At 46.5% G+C, this 15,294-nt stretch overlaps 1 protein-coding gene across 1 annotated transcript; it reads left to right on the forward strand.

Moving 5' to 3' along the window:
- The first annotated feature begins 1,840 nt into the window (after positions 1-1,840).
- Positions 1,841-10,316, forward strand: LOC128503321 (LON peptidase N-terminal domain and RING finger protein 2-like). Its single transcript, XM_053473366.1, has 2 exons — positions 1,841-2,147; positions 10,136-10,316. The coding sequence occupies exons 1-2, from the start codon at positions 1,841-1,843 to the stop codon at positions 10,177-10,179; spliced, it is 351 nt and encodes a 116-aa protein (XP_053329341.1). The 3' UTR covers positions 10,180-10,316.
- The last annotated feature ends 4,978 nt before the right edge of the window (positions 10,317-15,294 follow it).

Here is a 15,294-nt window from a genome sequence, read left to right on the forward strand (position 1 = left end):
GAGGAAGGGAGGGAGGGAGGGAGGGAGTTAAAAAGTGATGAGGAAGGGAGGGAGGGAGAGAGTTAAAAAGTGATGAGGAAGGGAGGGAGGGAGTTAAAAAGTGATGAGGAAGGGAGGGAGGGAGTTAAAAAGTGATGAGCAAGGGAGGGAGGGAGGGAGTTAAAAAGTGATGAGCAAGGGAGGGAGTTAAAAAGTGATGAGCAAGGGAGGGAGGGAGGGAGTTAAAAAGTGATGAGCAAGGGAGGGAGTTAAAAAGTGATGAGCAAGGGAGGGAGGGAGGGAGTTAAAAAGTGATGAGCAAGGGAGGGAGGGAGTTAAAAAGTGATGAGCAAGGGAGGGAGGGAGGGAGGGAGTTAAAAAGTGAAGAGCAAGGGAGGGAGGGAGGGAGGGAGTTAAAAAGTGATGAGCAAGGGAGGGAGTTAAAAAGTGATGAGGAAGGGAGGGAGGGAGTTAAAAAGTGATGAGGATGGGAGGGAGGGAGTTAAAAAGTGATGAGGGAGGGAGTTAAAAAGTGATGCGGGAGGGGGTTAAAAAGTGATGAGGGAGGGAGAGGGGGTAGATATAAGTAAAGAGTGTGCATTAATGTGTGGATGCATTGAGTGAATGAGAGAGAGCATGAGTTAATATGTGAATGTATTGTCTGAATGAGGGAGAGCATGAGTTAATGTGTGGATGAGTTGCCTGAATGAGGGAGAGCATGAGTTAATGTGTGGATGAGTTGCCTGAATGAGGGAGAGCATGAGTTAATGTGTGGATGAGTTGCCTGAATGAGGGAGAGCATGAGTTAATGTGTGGATGCATTGAGTGAATGAGGGAGAGCATGAGTTAATGTGTGGATGAGTTGTCTGAATTAAAGTGTGAATTAGTGAGTGACTGTAAAAGTGTTTGTGTATCATAGATGTATAATTGTGGAAGGGCAAAGATGGCACTAGCAGGAGGTTTGAGCCTTGGGGACCAAGATGGCACAGGCAGGGTGTATATGGGACAAAGATGGCACTGGCCGGACTGTTTGGGGACAAAGTTGACTTGTGCTGGGCTGTTTGGGGACAAAGATTGCAAATCTTATGTGTGTTATCTGGGTGCTAGTCGGGTTCTATGTGGGCAGTGTGGACGCCAGGGCTGGCTTTGGGGTGTGCAACCTGTGATCTATGCCTGTAATTTAGGGGTTTTTTAAATGCCTTTAATGCCCTGTTTTTATGTGAATTCCAATTGATCTTTACCTGCAAAGATGGGTTTTTGTGTTATTCTGTAGATCCATATCTGCTATGCTATGTTTCCATACATTATTTTTGTGTACTTGGAAATACAGGGTTAATATGTCTTATTCAGTTGATCTATACCTGCGATGCTACGTTTCATATATTATTATTGTATACCTGCAAATACAGGATTTGTATGTCTGATTCTGTTTATTTGATATATACCTTCAGTGCTGAGATCAGCAGTGTGTGTTTTTTCAGTGGTATGATTTAATGGTGGAAATTATTAATGCCCCCCCAGTTTGACTGTGGTATCTTGTGTGCCCCCCTTAAATATTGTTTCTAGAGTCGCCACTGTTCCCTACACACATGTTAACAGCCTGCGCCTGCGCCTGCCCCCCTCCTCATCGCAGCCCTTATGAAACCAACAACATGGGCTGTTTCACAACAAGGGAGGGCAGCCCAGAGACAGCCAATGGGAGGCCACCCCTGCCGGTCACGTGAGCACACACTTTATGTAATGTTGCCGCACATGTTATGTCAGGGGCTCTTTGTGCTTCTTCTTCTTCCCACTTTGTCTCCGCCGGAGTCCGGATCCGCTGCATGCCAAGCGGGGGTGGAGTGTTACCCTCCTGTGACCCATGGATGTCTTTAACTGCCCCTCCTGCCAGCAGGCCCTCTGGGACCCTGTAACTGTAAGATGCGGTCACTCTTTCTGCAAAAGGTGCTTGCGGGGGCCAGCAGTGGACAGGTGCCACATTTGCAAGCAGAAGCTGAAGCCCAGGGGTGCCCAGGAGCTGAAATGTAACACCCTTTTATGCAACTTGCTGGAGAAGTGCCTGCAGAGCGAAACCAGACTGAACAGGGTGAGAAGCGACCTGCGCGATTTGCTCTCACTCCAGGACCACGAAGAGGCAGCAAAAGTGGCCTCCAGAGGAGTTGCGATGGGTGAGTTTCTGTAGGAGGTCCCATGGGGGGCATTTAAATGTCTATATGTGATCCTCATGATGATATAAGAGTAGATCATATATCACATTATATATGATCATTGCTATTATATACCGGGATTAACTCATCCATAGCCAGCGCATATTGAGTTTCTGTAAAATTGTGGACAGTGATCATTATCAATGTGTTTCTGTATTTTAATGGCCTGTTGTATGATTATTATTATTATTTATTGTTGTATATAGCGCCATCATACATACGCTGGTGGCAGCGTGTTAGGTGCCTGCCGCCGTCGCACTGTTACGTGTCTATGTAGGATGCCATCCTGAAAATGGAACGTAAAAACCTTTTTTGTTACTTAAAATATTTGTACTGGTGGTTGATCTGTGCCTTCCTACCATTAGACTGGGCTTAGAGGGTCTTTCAGGTGTTGAAATGTCTGCCCAGAGCCCAGCAATGCATTAAAGTGCAGAACCTTCTTAGATGGAGAGGGGAAATGACGGAAGTAGAGGCGCATGTCCAAGACTGGACTCATCTCTGATAGCCTCAGGTCAGTTGAACCATCAGACGTGACATCAGTGCCAGTTAGGCATACCTTGGAGATCTTCTTTAGTCAGCTGACTGCAACTATTTAGGTATTAACCCTTTAATAGCACGTCAAGAAGATTCTTTGGAGTGATTTGCCAAATTGTAAGACTTGTCATTTTTTTTAAAGATGCGCTTAACTGAGTCACCTGCATTCAAGCAGGGATATCATCCATAACATACTGGTATCAAAAGCACCAAGTAGGGGTCTTATGTATGATCACAGCAGTGTAGAATAGGACAGAGTCAGTTCCAGACCGTGTGATCTGGAGATTTTACTCCTTCATCCGGAGACGCTGATATTTGGGCAACAAACCACGGACTCCGGGTCAAACCTTAAGAGTTCCCAGCTAGGCTCTTACAAGAATTATGGGGCTCATTCATTCTTTGGTGCAAAATTGGACGTTTGGGTGAGAGAGGGAACGTTCCTTGTCTCTCACCCTGCTCTGCGGACGCTGACATATTTAGATTTACGAATGTTTGCCATGTTAGGTTTTTTTTATGTTCTGTCCAATAGCAGATTATCTAAAATCATAGCTACCTGTGGAGTAGGAGGAACGTAAACCAGTTCTGGGTGGATCGAGGAGCACCTGTGAACGCTGTGTGTCTGCTTATGACAGCTTGACAAAGGCCCTGTTTGGCCGAAACGTTGCTTTTGTTTGTTTTCGCTTAATAAAGTGTCCTAGAGACTGGAAGCTGTTTGGAGTGCTGGGATTCCTTTTCTTTGTTTGAATGCTTATGACACGGTTTGAGTAATAAGCAGCATTTAACGATAAGTAATTAGCGAGATCTTTAACCTGAGAGTCAAGCCCTGGATATTAAGAGGAAGGGCTGCATGACTGGGCCTAGTCTAACAGAAAGCTTGTTGCCAGTCCTTAGGGGGTCAGATAAAGGACACCCTATGGGGTTCCCCGGCTGGTTGGGTGGGGTTTTTTGGCTGTCTATTTAGGTGACCCCTTTTTCCCGCCGCTGGTCAGATACTTTGACCAGCGCTTAAAGCAGTGAATCCCCGCCCTCCCTCCCCTTTTTTTACTTGTCTCCTTCTTAATTTTATTTTAGCTATGGCGGATGTTTTGAGATAGGTATGCTGTGTTTTATTGGTTGTTATACCATTCAGTTATGTGTATTTCAGTTTCTCCACGGGTTCAGTCCCTGGGGGAACTTTAAAGGGTAGGGTGTTCCGACCCAGCGGTCTCCGCATGGTATTTGGCGGGATATCCCTACGAAATGTTATCTGGTTTTAAAATGTGATGTATGCATAACCTATCTCATATCTTCTTTTATTTCTTTATTTGTCACAGTAATAAAGCGCTGTGGCCTTACACTTTTCCAACGACCTCATGTCTCACGTGTTTTATTTTATGTATTCAGCTGTATGTTATAGATAGTGCCCGAGTCATGCTGTTGGTAGCTACTGAATACTTCAAAGCAGTCTGGTGACACTTTCCCGAACATCCAAGAGGGAGTCACTGGGTTCTGTCTATGAGACACATATAGTGCTACATGTAGTATGGGCGATCAGACCTACTTCCACATTTCTGGGTGACAGATGGTGCCCTTCTGTGGCACCTGGACCAAGAGCCGGAGCTAGGCCCTTTTGCACCCGAGGCAACAATGAAAAATTGCACCCCCCAGCTATTTTTTTTTTACAGAGGTTGTTTAATTTACACTGCCCTTACACACACCTGTCCATAAACACACAAACACACATACACGTTGCCTTTACACACACCTGTTCATTATCACGCATATACGCATACACTGCCCTTATACACAACTGCCCATAAACACACATATATGCATACACTGCCCTTACACACGACTGCCCATAAACACACACATACACTGCCCTTACACGCGACTGCCCTCACACACACACACCTGCCCATTAATATGTATATACACATACACCAGCTTACAAACATACAAATACCTACACTGCCCTTACACACGCACACACACCAGCTTACAAACACACACCTGCCCTTTAACACGTGTATACACATACACTGCCCTCACACTCCCCTACATTTACACACACACATATACACACACACATATACACACACACCAGCTTACAAACACAGAAATACCTACACTGCCCATACACACACACGCTGCCCATACACACACACACACTGCCTATTCACACAGACACACACATGCTGCCCATACACACACATGCTGCCCATACACACACACGCTACCAATACACACACACACACACTGCCCATACACACTGCTCATACACACACACACTGCTCATACACACACACACATATTGCCCATACACATACACACACACTGCCCATACACACACACCAGGTTACAAACACACACACATACACAGCACTTACACACACACCAGCTTACAAACACACACATATACACAGCCCTCACACACACACACCAGCTTACAAACACACATCTATACACAGCCCTTTCTCTCATCTATTACTTTTCTCATCTTCCATCATCTTCTATCTTCCATCCTGTGGTGGGAGCTCGAGGTCTGTCACTCCAGGCCTCTGCTTGACATCATATCCCGGAGCTCTGCATCATTTGCCGTCGCATAGTGGTTAGGGAGAACGGAAGACGAGGTCTGAATAGGGAGCGTGAGGTCTGTCAAATGTTGGGCCGGTTTGAGGGGGATTGTGATATCCCCAACCAGCCCTGCTCATCGGACACCTCCACCCCAGACCAGTGCTGATGGTGCCTGGGTGCGCACTGCCCACGGGGGCGCCTGATGAGCAGGGCTGGATGGGGAGAGCACAATCGTGCAGTCCCCTGAAGACCGGCACAGGGGAGGGGGCCTTTCTGGTCGCCCTCTCCCAAATAGAAATGCTACTGTCCGTGATCTCCCCAAGCAGACCTGCAGCTTCTGATCGGGCAGCTGTGCGCCCCCTCGCAGGTGCGCCCAAGGCGAGTGGCTCACTCGCCTCACCCTTGCTACAGCCCTGCCTGGACCAGGAGAATGCCAGCTGTCACTCCAGAAAATATGGTGTCCTCCAATGAAAGTAGGTCCCAATGTAATGTAAGAAAATACCCGCAATGTATAAGTAGGTTGGACCCCCACCCACTAGGGGCCACAAAAAAACCCCTTCATGCCTGGTCATACACAGAAGAACTCTACATTGGCATTGAGAACCGTAGCCATAATGGACTACATACATTGGGAATTAAACAATTCTATTGCCATAGCAACAATTAATAATAATTTATTATCATTCAAGAATTATTTCAAAACTGTATGTATATTTAGTTACAAAAGTATATTGAGTAGAGTACGTTGAATATCGACACATGTAACATTCAATGTAATTATGTTGTAGGCGCAACATATTAAACACTGGCTAAATTTTCCTCCATTTAGCTGCTTGAAGATCTCGGTTTTCCGGGGGCCTTCATCTCCTGAAGAGCTGTTAGACGAGGTCTCTCATTACTTGAAGTCGTCCAGTCCAGACGTCGCTACCCTCATAGCTCCTCTAAAAGCTGCATCCATTGATTCATGTGGCACAATAGCGAATGTGAAGGTAACGTTAAGTTTTGGTATGATTGGGATATAGCCATTGAAATACTGCAGGTTTACCTTACCAGGAGACATACGAAAATCACAAACAGTAGGAACCAAATTCATAACTTACCTCTGGCTCAGGGGGCATAAGATTGAAATGTTGAAATGTTGAGATACATCTGATGTCATCAATACAATGTGAGCCAGGAGAAAGAGTCAGAGCAAGCTATAGGTAAAGGACCATATTTTAAATTTAGTTTCAGAGGGTATGCAGAGCTAGTGGAGGGACTGGCACAGTGGGACAGCTAATGATGGGACAGGGACTAATACTCACCGTACCCTTGTCTTTAGACAACGTCACATATTATATGACTCCACTTATTGTACCTCCCCTTTTATTATACTGTAAAGCGTAACATAGATGCACAAACACGTAGTAAAAAATAAATATGCGTACATATACATTGTACTGTGAAAAAGTATTTCCACTCTTTCCCATTTTTTCTGGCTTTTGCACATTTGTCACATTGGAATGTTTCAGATCATCAAACTAATTTTAATATTAAATAAAGTCAACTCCAGTAAAACACAAAATGCAGTTTTCAAATGAAGATTTTATGTATGGGAGGAAAATAAGCTATCCTACTCAACCTGGCACTATGTGATAAAGTAATTGCCCCCTTACTTATTGAATCAATTAATTAACCAAATTTAAATGATAATTGGGTTTAATTTCACTAGACACCCCCAGACATGATTACTCCCAGCCCTGCTGAATCTAAATATCAATTAAATAGAAAGTGATGTAGGCTTAAAGATCTCAGAAAGCAGCACATGATGCCACGATCTGAAGAAACTCAAGAGCAAAGAAGAAACAAAGTCATTGACATCTATCAGTCTGGAAATCATCCAAAGCAATTTCTAAGGCTCTGGGACTCCAGCAAAGCACTGTGAGAGCCATTATCTACAAATGGAGAAAACGAAAAAAAATAACACAAACTCTTGTCTGACATTTGCCAAAATACATCTTGATGATCCTCAAGACTTTTGGGATAATATTCTGTGGACTGATGAGTCTAAAGTGGAATTTTTTTGAAAGACATGCTTCCTGGTAAATCTGAAGTAAATCTTAACACAGCATTCCATAACATCATACCAACAGTCTAACACGGTGGTGGTGGTAGTGTGGTGGCCTGGGACTGCTTTGCTGTTTCAGGACCTGGGCGACTTCCCATAATTGATGACGCCTGAAGGAGAATGTCCAATCATCAGTTTGTGACCTAAAGCACAAGCGCAGTTGGTTATGCAGCAGGACCATGTTCCGAAGCACATAAGCAAGTCCACCTCTTAATGGCTCAAAATAAACAAAATGAAGGTTCGGTGCTACCAAGTCAAAGTCCTGACTTAAATCCGTAGGTAATGCTCGAAAACCTTCCAATGTGGCTGAATTAAGCCAAGAAGAGTCACCAATATTAATAATAATATTGCTATTTATTGCAAATGTTTGATTGCACTTTTTGCGCAAAGGATGGCAACCAGTAATGGCATTATTTTTTCACATGAGTAAAAAAGGTTTTGATGAACTCTTTACCTTCAATAAATAAAATAATGATTTAAAAGCTGCATTTTGTGTTTATAAATTGTTTTATATTAACATGTAAATATGACAAGAAAGGAGAAATTGAAGAAATTAGGTAAATACCGTATTTTCTCTAGTTTTTTTCAGAGTAAATGGTCTGAAAAATATCCCTCGTCTTATATTCGTTATAATCAAACCTCAAATAGAGATCTGACTACAAGACTAAGATCCATATTCCCCGCAGCGCTGCAGGGGACTTGAATCCTTCTCTCTGGCAGCCAGTGGCTTCTATGACAGAGCGCAGGCATCACATGACCTTCCAGTGCTCCACCAAAGAAGCCGTGGCACTTTTTATTAACAGAGCAATTCTCTCTTCTGCATGTGCTCTGGCAGCTCTTATAACATGCTTTTCTTCTTTCTGCCTAATCTTATAGATCTGTCTGTCTTCCTAACTTTGCTTTTCTTTGTATTTACTAAATGCTTCTTGTTTTTTACTATTCTGGCCACTTCTGCGGAGTATCACAGTGTTTTCTTTAAATTTTGCTCTTACTGACCAGCCTAATAAAACTTTATGTTACCTTCAATAATTGAACTTTTAAATAATCTCATTCCTCCTGTACTCCATTAAATGGCACCAAGTAACTTTTTTACACATTTTCTCATTTTAGAAAATTCAGCAAGGGTGTGGGGTCATTAGGGTGACCAAATTTGCCTTGTTTTCCAGGACACATATAATTTTTACATATTGCTGACCAAACCTGCTGTATGGGGCATCCTTTTATCTGTGCTGGCGGCATCAATACACAAGGGGGCAGCTGGGGCCATTACTTAAATCAATACTAAAAGGAGGGGCTGGCTGGGGGCAAAAACACAAAAGGGGGGTCAACGACAAAGAATTGTGGGAAAAAAACATTGTTTTTATTGTTGTAGCTTAGCCCATCCAGATGTGTGACAGAGCCTGTCCAGGTGTGTGTGTGTTTGGGTGTTAGTTTGGCAGAGCCTTTCCTGTGTTTGGGTGTCGATGTGGAAGAGGCTGTCCTGGTGTGTGTGTCAGTGCGGCAGAGCCTGTCCTGGTGTGTGTGTGTTTGGGTGTCAATGTCCTGGTGTGTGTGTTTGGGTGTTGGTGTGGCAGAGCCTGTCCTGGTGTGTGTGTGTGTCAGTGTGGCACAGCCTGTCCTGGTGTGTGTGTTTGGGTGTCGATGTGCCAGAGCCTGTCCTGGTGTATATGTCTGGGTGTTGGTGTGGCAGAGCCTGTCCTGGTGTGTTTGTCGGTGTGGCAGAACATGCCCTGGTGTGTGTGTTTTTGGGTGTCAATGTGGCAGAGCCCATCCTGATGTTTGGTTGTTGATGTGGCAGAGCCTGTCCTGGTGTGTGTGTTTGGTCATCCGTTTCCTGGCACTGTAGAAATAAATGTAACTATTTAATTTTTACCATTTCAGAGATAAAGCACCCTCCTTTGTAGATCACTTCAAAGGACAAACCTTTCCAGGCCCAACAATCAGTGAGAGGAGAAGTAAAGTTATTGTGTTATTTACTCTATTTCAATCTGCATATTTTATTAAAATTGATTAGTGACTTCAGGCACCCTGTGTATGATGACTTTTTTAGTGTACTGATGTACTCCCAATCCCATCACATTAGATTATATCCTATATTATCTGCCTAGCACTGATGTCATCTTATCCAGTACACATGGATGCTGAGGAGTTAAGCTTCTGTCTATTGATTTTATTTCTATAAAAAAGGCCCACCAAAATCCTCAGCACCAGGCCCATGATGATCTTAATCCAGCCCTGCCAATAACTAATACATAAAGATTTTTGTATATTGTATATTTTTCATTTTTTAGAGTCAATTACCAGCCCCTGGCAAGTATGTCTTAATGGGAAATAAGATTAAAGCGATTAAAGGGAAATGCTCTGAAAAATACCCCTTGTTTTATAATCCAACCTCAAATAAGAGTAAGATCCAGATCCCTGCAGCGCTACAGGGGACCTGGATCCTTGTCTCTGTCAGCTGGTGGACGTCTGCGCAATGTGCCGGGACTCCTATGACGGAGCGGCAACGTGACATAATATTTGGGTCAACATAGAAGTAAAGTCATGCAGTAAGAAAAAAAATGATATAGCTGTATTATTCCAAAAGAAAATGAAGCCTTTAGTCAGTTGATACACTTTATTACGCTAAAATAGAAATACATATAAAGTAACAAAAGCTTTTAAGACCTCACTTGTCACTTATTTTGTGTGATTTATATTTATATGAATTTCTGATGTTAAGTATTTCTTTTTCTTTCTAAATATCTTACAGGGAGGAAAGAAGAAAAAAGACAAGCATTAGAAGAACAAAAGTGATACAATGTTGCTGGAACATGCATTTAACAAACCTCCATTATACTTATTAATGCGCTTCTGCATGTGTGTTTGTAAATGGTCTGCAATGTATATACTGATCTTTACTTAAAGGTCATGGGTTTTCAGAAAAAAACCTTAAACAAACTTGTTGAAGTATTCCAATATCTTATGAAATATACCGAGTACCTGTATATAGACTCTATACAATCGTCTACAGCCTAGGGCTGAATATTGAGCAGACTGAGGGATCTATCAGGAAATAACACGGGGGCTCAATATAGAAAACAGAGGGGGGGGTATCAAAGAAACATTTACATAAATAAAGGCGTTTCACAATGTATCAGAGGGAAGTTCGTGAAATCAAGGAGCTGAAACCACAACTCTCCTGACAAGCCTTCTGTTGGTGAATAATTACAAACAGCAGACTAATGAAGCCCATGGAGCAGCGCAGCTTAGGCGGAGTGGGCCTTGACAGAGCTAGGTGGTGTGCAAAAAGGAAGGATTTTAATTTAATTGGCTTAGAGTTGTTATGGGTGGGGTTATTAAGAGGGTATATAAGTGGCAACCATTTTGTAACTGTCACTTAACTGCTTATCCAAATCCTGGTTGTTCTGTATTGAGCAATTTGGTTCGGAGAGGCTTTTGCTTTATTTTTCAGATGGAGCGGGAAATTGAGGAGATTCTGGAGGGGCTTCGGATGGCTTTGAGGGAGCGTGGTACCGGTTGGCTGAGGGAGCAGTTGGCACCTGTGTTGGACGCCGTGGAGGTTCCTTCGTCGGGTCGGCCTGTGCGGTGCACACGGCCTCCGGAGCGCCTGAGTCCGGAGCTGTCATCTGGTGGACGTCGGGTCCGGAGCCGTTCGGGAGACAGGCGCGACGAGAGCGTTGGAGGCCGGAGCGGAGCTGGTGTTCGTGGGAGTGGTACTTCGCGGGCGCTCCGCGGTTTTCAACGGGCCCTGGCGGAACAGCAGCGGTTGGAGGTCGACATGGCTGGTGTGGGTCGCGGCTACGTTGGCAGGTATGCGGAAGCGAGTGCGGCGGGCCCCGGGAGGTCGAGGGGTGCTGTTAGGTCAGCGGGGGGTGAGACAGGCGGCAGCGTGGTTGGCGGTGCGTCTGCCCCTGAGGTGCGCAGTGGCGGGAATTCTCCGTCGTGTTCGTCGGAGGAGGAGGGAGCGTTGAGGGTTAGTGGCAGCCCCCGAGCGTTTTCGGCGGGCCTTCGGTGCGGTGAAGGTGCCGTTTCTGCGGCTGAGCAGCTGACTGGGGGTGATGAGAGTTTTGCGGCGGGCCTCGGGCGGTCCCGTGGTGCTGTCTCTGGTTTTACGGCCACTTTGTTGGGCCGGGCGCAGCGTGTGACGCAGGATGTTGGGTTGTCGGTTGGGGAGGCTAGTTTTAGGCAGGTGGGCCACGGTGGCCGCACTTTGGGGTTGGAGAGTCAGGTGCAGGATGTGGTTTTTCTTAGGGATAGTATCGAGGCGCTGTCTTCGTCGGGGGGTTTAGGTAGAGGTTTGAGTAGGGCTTGTGATAGGTCTAGGTCTCCCAGTAGGAGTCCGGGGAGGGAGGTTGGGGATGTTAGTGGTTTTCGGTCTCGGATTCCTGTTCGGCGTGGTTCGTTTGTTCGTGGGGAATCTTTTTCTGTGCCTCGTGTTTTATCTCCTTCTAGGTCTTGTGGTGCAGACGGAGGTCATGGCTTGGGTCCTCAGCGACGTCCTTCTGCGGCGGCTGGGGGTGATAGGAGTGCGGCCTTGCCAAGAGATTCTCATGATGGTGGCGGCCAGGATGCAGCCTCGGGGCTTGGAGCTACAGCCAGGGGTTCCGGTGGTGAGTCTAGCACTATGGTTGAAACACGAAAATTGTTAGACGGTTTGAAGGGTTTGTTGGGGTCTCTGCAGAAGGGGTCTCAGGTGGGTTCTGGTTGTGGTCAGGTGTGGTCACCGGTTGGCTCTGGTGTGGGAGCAGGCGGTGCGGTAGTTGTGTCAGCAGTGGAAGGAGTGGATAGTGGTGAGGCTTTGGTCTCGGGGGCTTCTTCGGTTAGTGTCGAGAGGGCAGAATTGACAGGTGGGATTCCTGATTCGGCTAGGCAGAATGCCTATGTTTCTTTTGCTGGCCCCCTGGGGGTTCATCTGAAGCAGGAGGTTAAGGATAAGATTTGGAAGGGGGATTTTGTGGAGATATTTTCTTTGTTGCCTTTGGAGGAGTTTATAGATTTGAAAGAGGAGGATAAGAAGGATGCTAAGAAGGAGGAGGAGGAAAAGAAAAAGCGTTATAGGAAGATTCCTAAGTCGTTTGGTAACTGGTTGAGGGCATTTTGTATATTGGCTAGTGTTCTTGGGGAGAAGTCGCCTAATTTGTGCTCTCCTCTTTTTTGTTACTTGGATGGTATTTGGGAAGCGTATAGGACGTATGGGGGTCTGGCGTGGTGGAAATACGACGAGCAGTTTAGGCAGCGGTTGTCGGCTAATCCAGGTATGCGGTGGGACCAGATGGACCTGCCATTATGGATGAAGCTTATGATGGCGCAGAAGGCGCAGCCCTTTCAGTCGGGGGCCGGCACGGGCGGGCACAGTTCCGCGTCGGCCGTCAATAGGAAAGGTTTTTGTTGGCTGTTCAACGACAGCCATTGTAAGTGGGGGTCTGCTTGCAAGTTCAAGCATGAATGTTCCGGTTGTGGGGGTGCCCATAGTTTCACAAAGTGTTTCAGGAAGGGAAAATCTGGGGGAGTATCGGGAACTACGTCTTCCGGGTCCGGGGCCGCTTCCTCTGGGGCTAACCCCGGTGAGGTTAAACGCGATGCGGCCCTGGCTAAGCCGCTACGGTAATCGTGATGCGGCGCAGTTGTTGTTTGACGGTTTTCGTTATGGGTTTTACATTCCTTTTTCTGTTCGGCAATTTCGAAGTTGTAATCGGAATTTGAAGTCGGTTTTGGAGTTTCCAGAGGTGGTGAGGGACAAGTTGGCGAAGGAAGTCTCTTTGGGCAGGATGGCGGGTCCTTTTTCTTCTCCCCCTCTGGCTAATTTACGTTTGTCACCGTTGGGGGTGGTTCCTAAGAAGGAGGTTGGGAAGTACAGGTTGATCCATCACCTGTCATACCCGAAGGGTTTGTCGGTGAACGATGACATTGATGAGGTGTTGTGTTCCGTTTCCTATGCATCATTTGACCAGGCTGTCGAGTTGGTTAGGAAGGCGGGCCCTAATGCCCTTATGGCTAAGGCGGATATTGAATCGGCATTTCGTTTGTTGCCGATTCATCCGGATTGTCATCATTTGTTGGGTTGTTATTTTGAGGGTCAGTACTTTGTCGACTTGTGTCTCCCTATGGGTTGCTCCATCTCTTGTTCTTATTTTGAGAAGTTCAGTTCGTTCATTGAATGGGTGGTCAGGATGGAGGCAGGGAGTCGGTTTTTGGTTCACTATCTGGATGACTTTCTTTGTGTGGGTCCGTGCGGATCGGGGGAGTGTGGTTACTTGTTACGGATGTTGGAGTGGGTGGCCGGGTCGTTTGGTGTTCCGCTGGCTGCGGACAAAACCGAGGGTCCCACTACCTGTTTGAGTTTTTTGGGCTTGGAAATTGATTCGGTTGCGGGTGAATGCAGGCTGCCGCAAGATAAGCTGCGGGCGCTTAGGGAGGTGGTTCACGAGTTTCGTGGTGTTCGGAAGGTAACCCTGCGGCAGTTGCAATCCTTGATTGGTCGTTTGAACTTTGCGTGTAGGGCCATACCCATGGGCAGGATTTTCATTCGGAGTTTGTCAAGGGCCACTTCGGGCGTCCAGTTGGCGCATCATTTTGTACGGGTTTCGGCAGCTATGAGAGCTGATTTGGAGGTGTGGGAGGTGTTTCTGCGACACTTTAATGGTACGGTGTTTTTTCGCAGGGAGTCGGTGTCCGCCGAAGAGTTGGAACTTTATACTGACGCTTCGGGGAGTGTTGGTTTTGGGGCGTATTTTCAGGGCCATTGGTGTGCGGAACGTTGGCCGGATTCTTGGAGGGATAGTCCGCTCATGCGCAACTTAGCGTTTTTGGAGTTTTTTCCTTTGGTGGTCGCCTTGTCCTTGTGGGGCGATTCGTTTCGTGATAAGAAGGTGGTGTTTTTCTCGGATAATATGGCAGTGGTTCATGCCGTAAATCGGCTGTCGGCTTCTTCTATTGCAGTGGTTCGGTTGTTGCGGAGGTTTGTTCTGCTCTGTATGTCTCTTAATGTGGTGTTTCGGGCGGAGCATGTTCCGGGCTTTTTAAATGTTATAGCGGATTCCCTGTCTCGTTTTCAGTGGGATCGGTTCCGCGAGGTGGCGCCCGGGGCTCAGGATTCGGGTCTGGTCTGTCCGGACGAGATGTGGCAGTTAGGGACGAGTTGCTTGCTGGAGGCGTGAGGGCATCGTTGGCGCCGGTAACGTGGTCGGCTTATGGTAAGGTTTGGGCCGATTGGGACAGGATGGTTTCCTGCGTGGGGTCTAAGTACGGCGGCGGAACAGCTGGATGTGCTGTTGTGGTTTCTGTTTGATTTGGTTTCAAAGGGGGCTTCCCCCGCGGTCTTGGGAAGGAATATGTCTGCCTTGGCGTTTTTGTTCAAACTTAAGGGTTGGAAGGATCATACTAAGGAATTTTTGGTTCGCCAGGCTTTAAAGGGATTTCGGAGGCGGGTTGGTGTTGGTGACACTAGGCGCCCGGTTTCTGTGCAGGTGTTGCAGAAGGTGTTGGATGTTTTGCCATTGGTGTGTTTTTCAGTTTATGAGTCCAGGTTGTTTGGGTTGGCGTTTATTTTGGCGTTTTTCGGAGCTTTCCGGATAGGGGAGCTGGTGAGTAGGAGTCGGGCTGGAGGTGGGGGTCTTCAGAGGTCTGACGTGCTGGTCAGCGAGGACATGGTGTCTATTCGTTTACGGCGGTCCAAGACGGATGTGCTTGGGAAGGGGTGTGATGTTGTATTGTATCCGTGGCCTGGGTCCATGATGTGTCCAGTTCGGGGTTGTTTTGAATACTTGGCTCATCGCCCTGCTGTGGTGGGACCTTTTCTCTTACATGAGAACGGGTCGGCTTTATCTCGGTTTCAATTTTTACGGATCTTTCGTGTATGTTTGGAGCGCGCGGGTTTGGATCCGCGTCAATTTGGTACACGCTCTTTTC

This window comes from Spea bombifrons, chromosome 8, assembly GCF_027358695.1.
Source record: "Spea bombifrons isolate aSpeBom1 chromosome 8, aSpeBom1.2.pri, whole genome shotgun sequence".
NCBI classification, from domain to species: Eukaryota; Metazoa; Chordata; class Amphibia; order Anura; family Pelobatidae; genus Spea; species Spea bombifrons.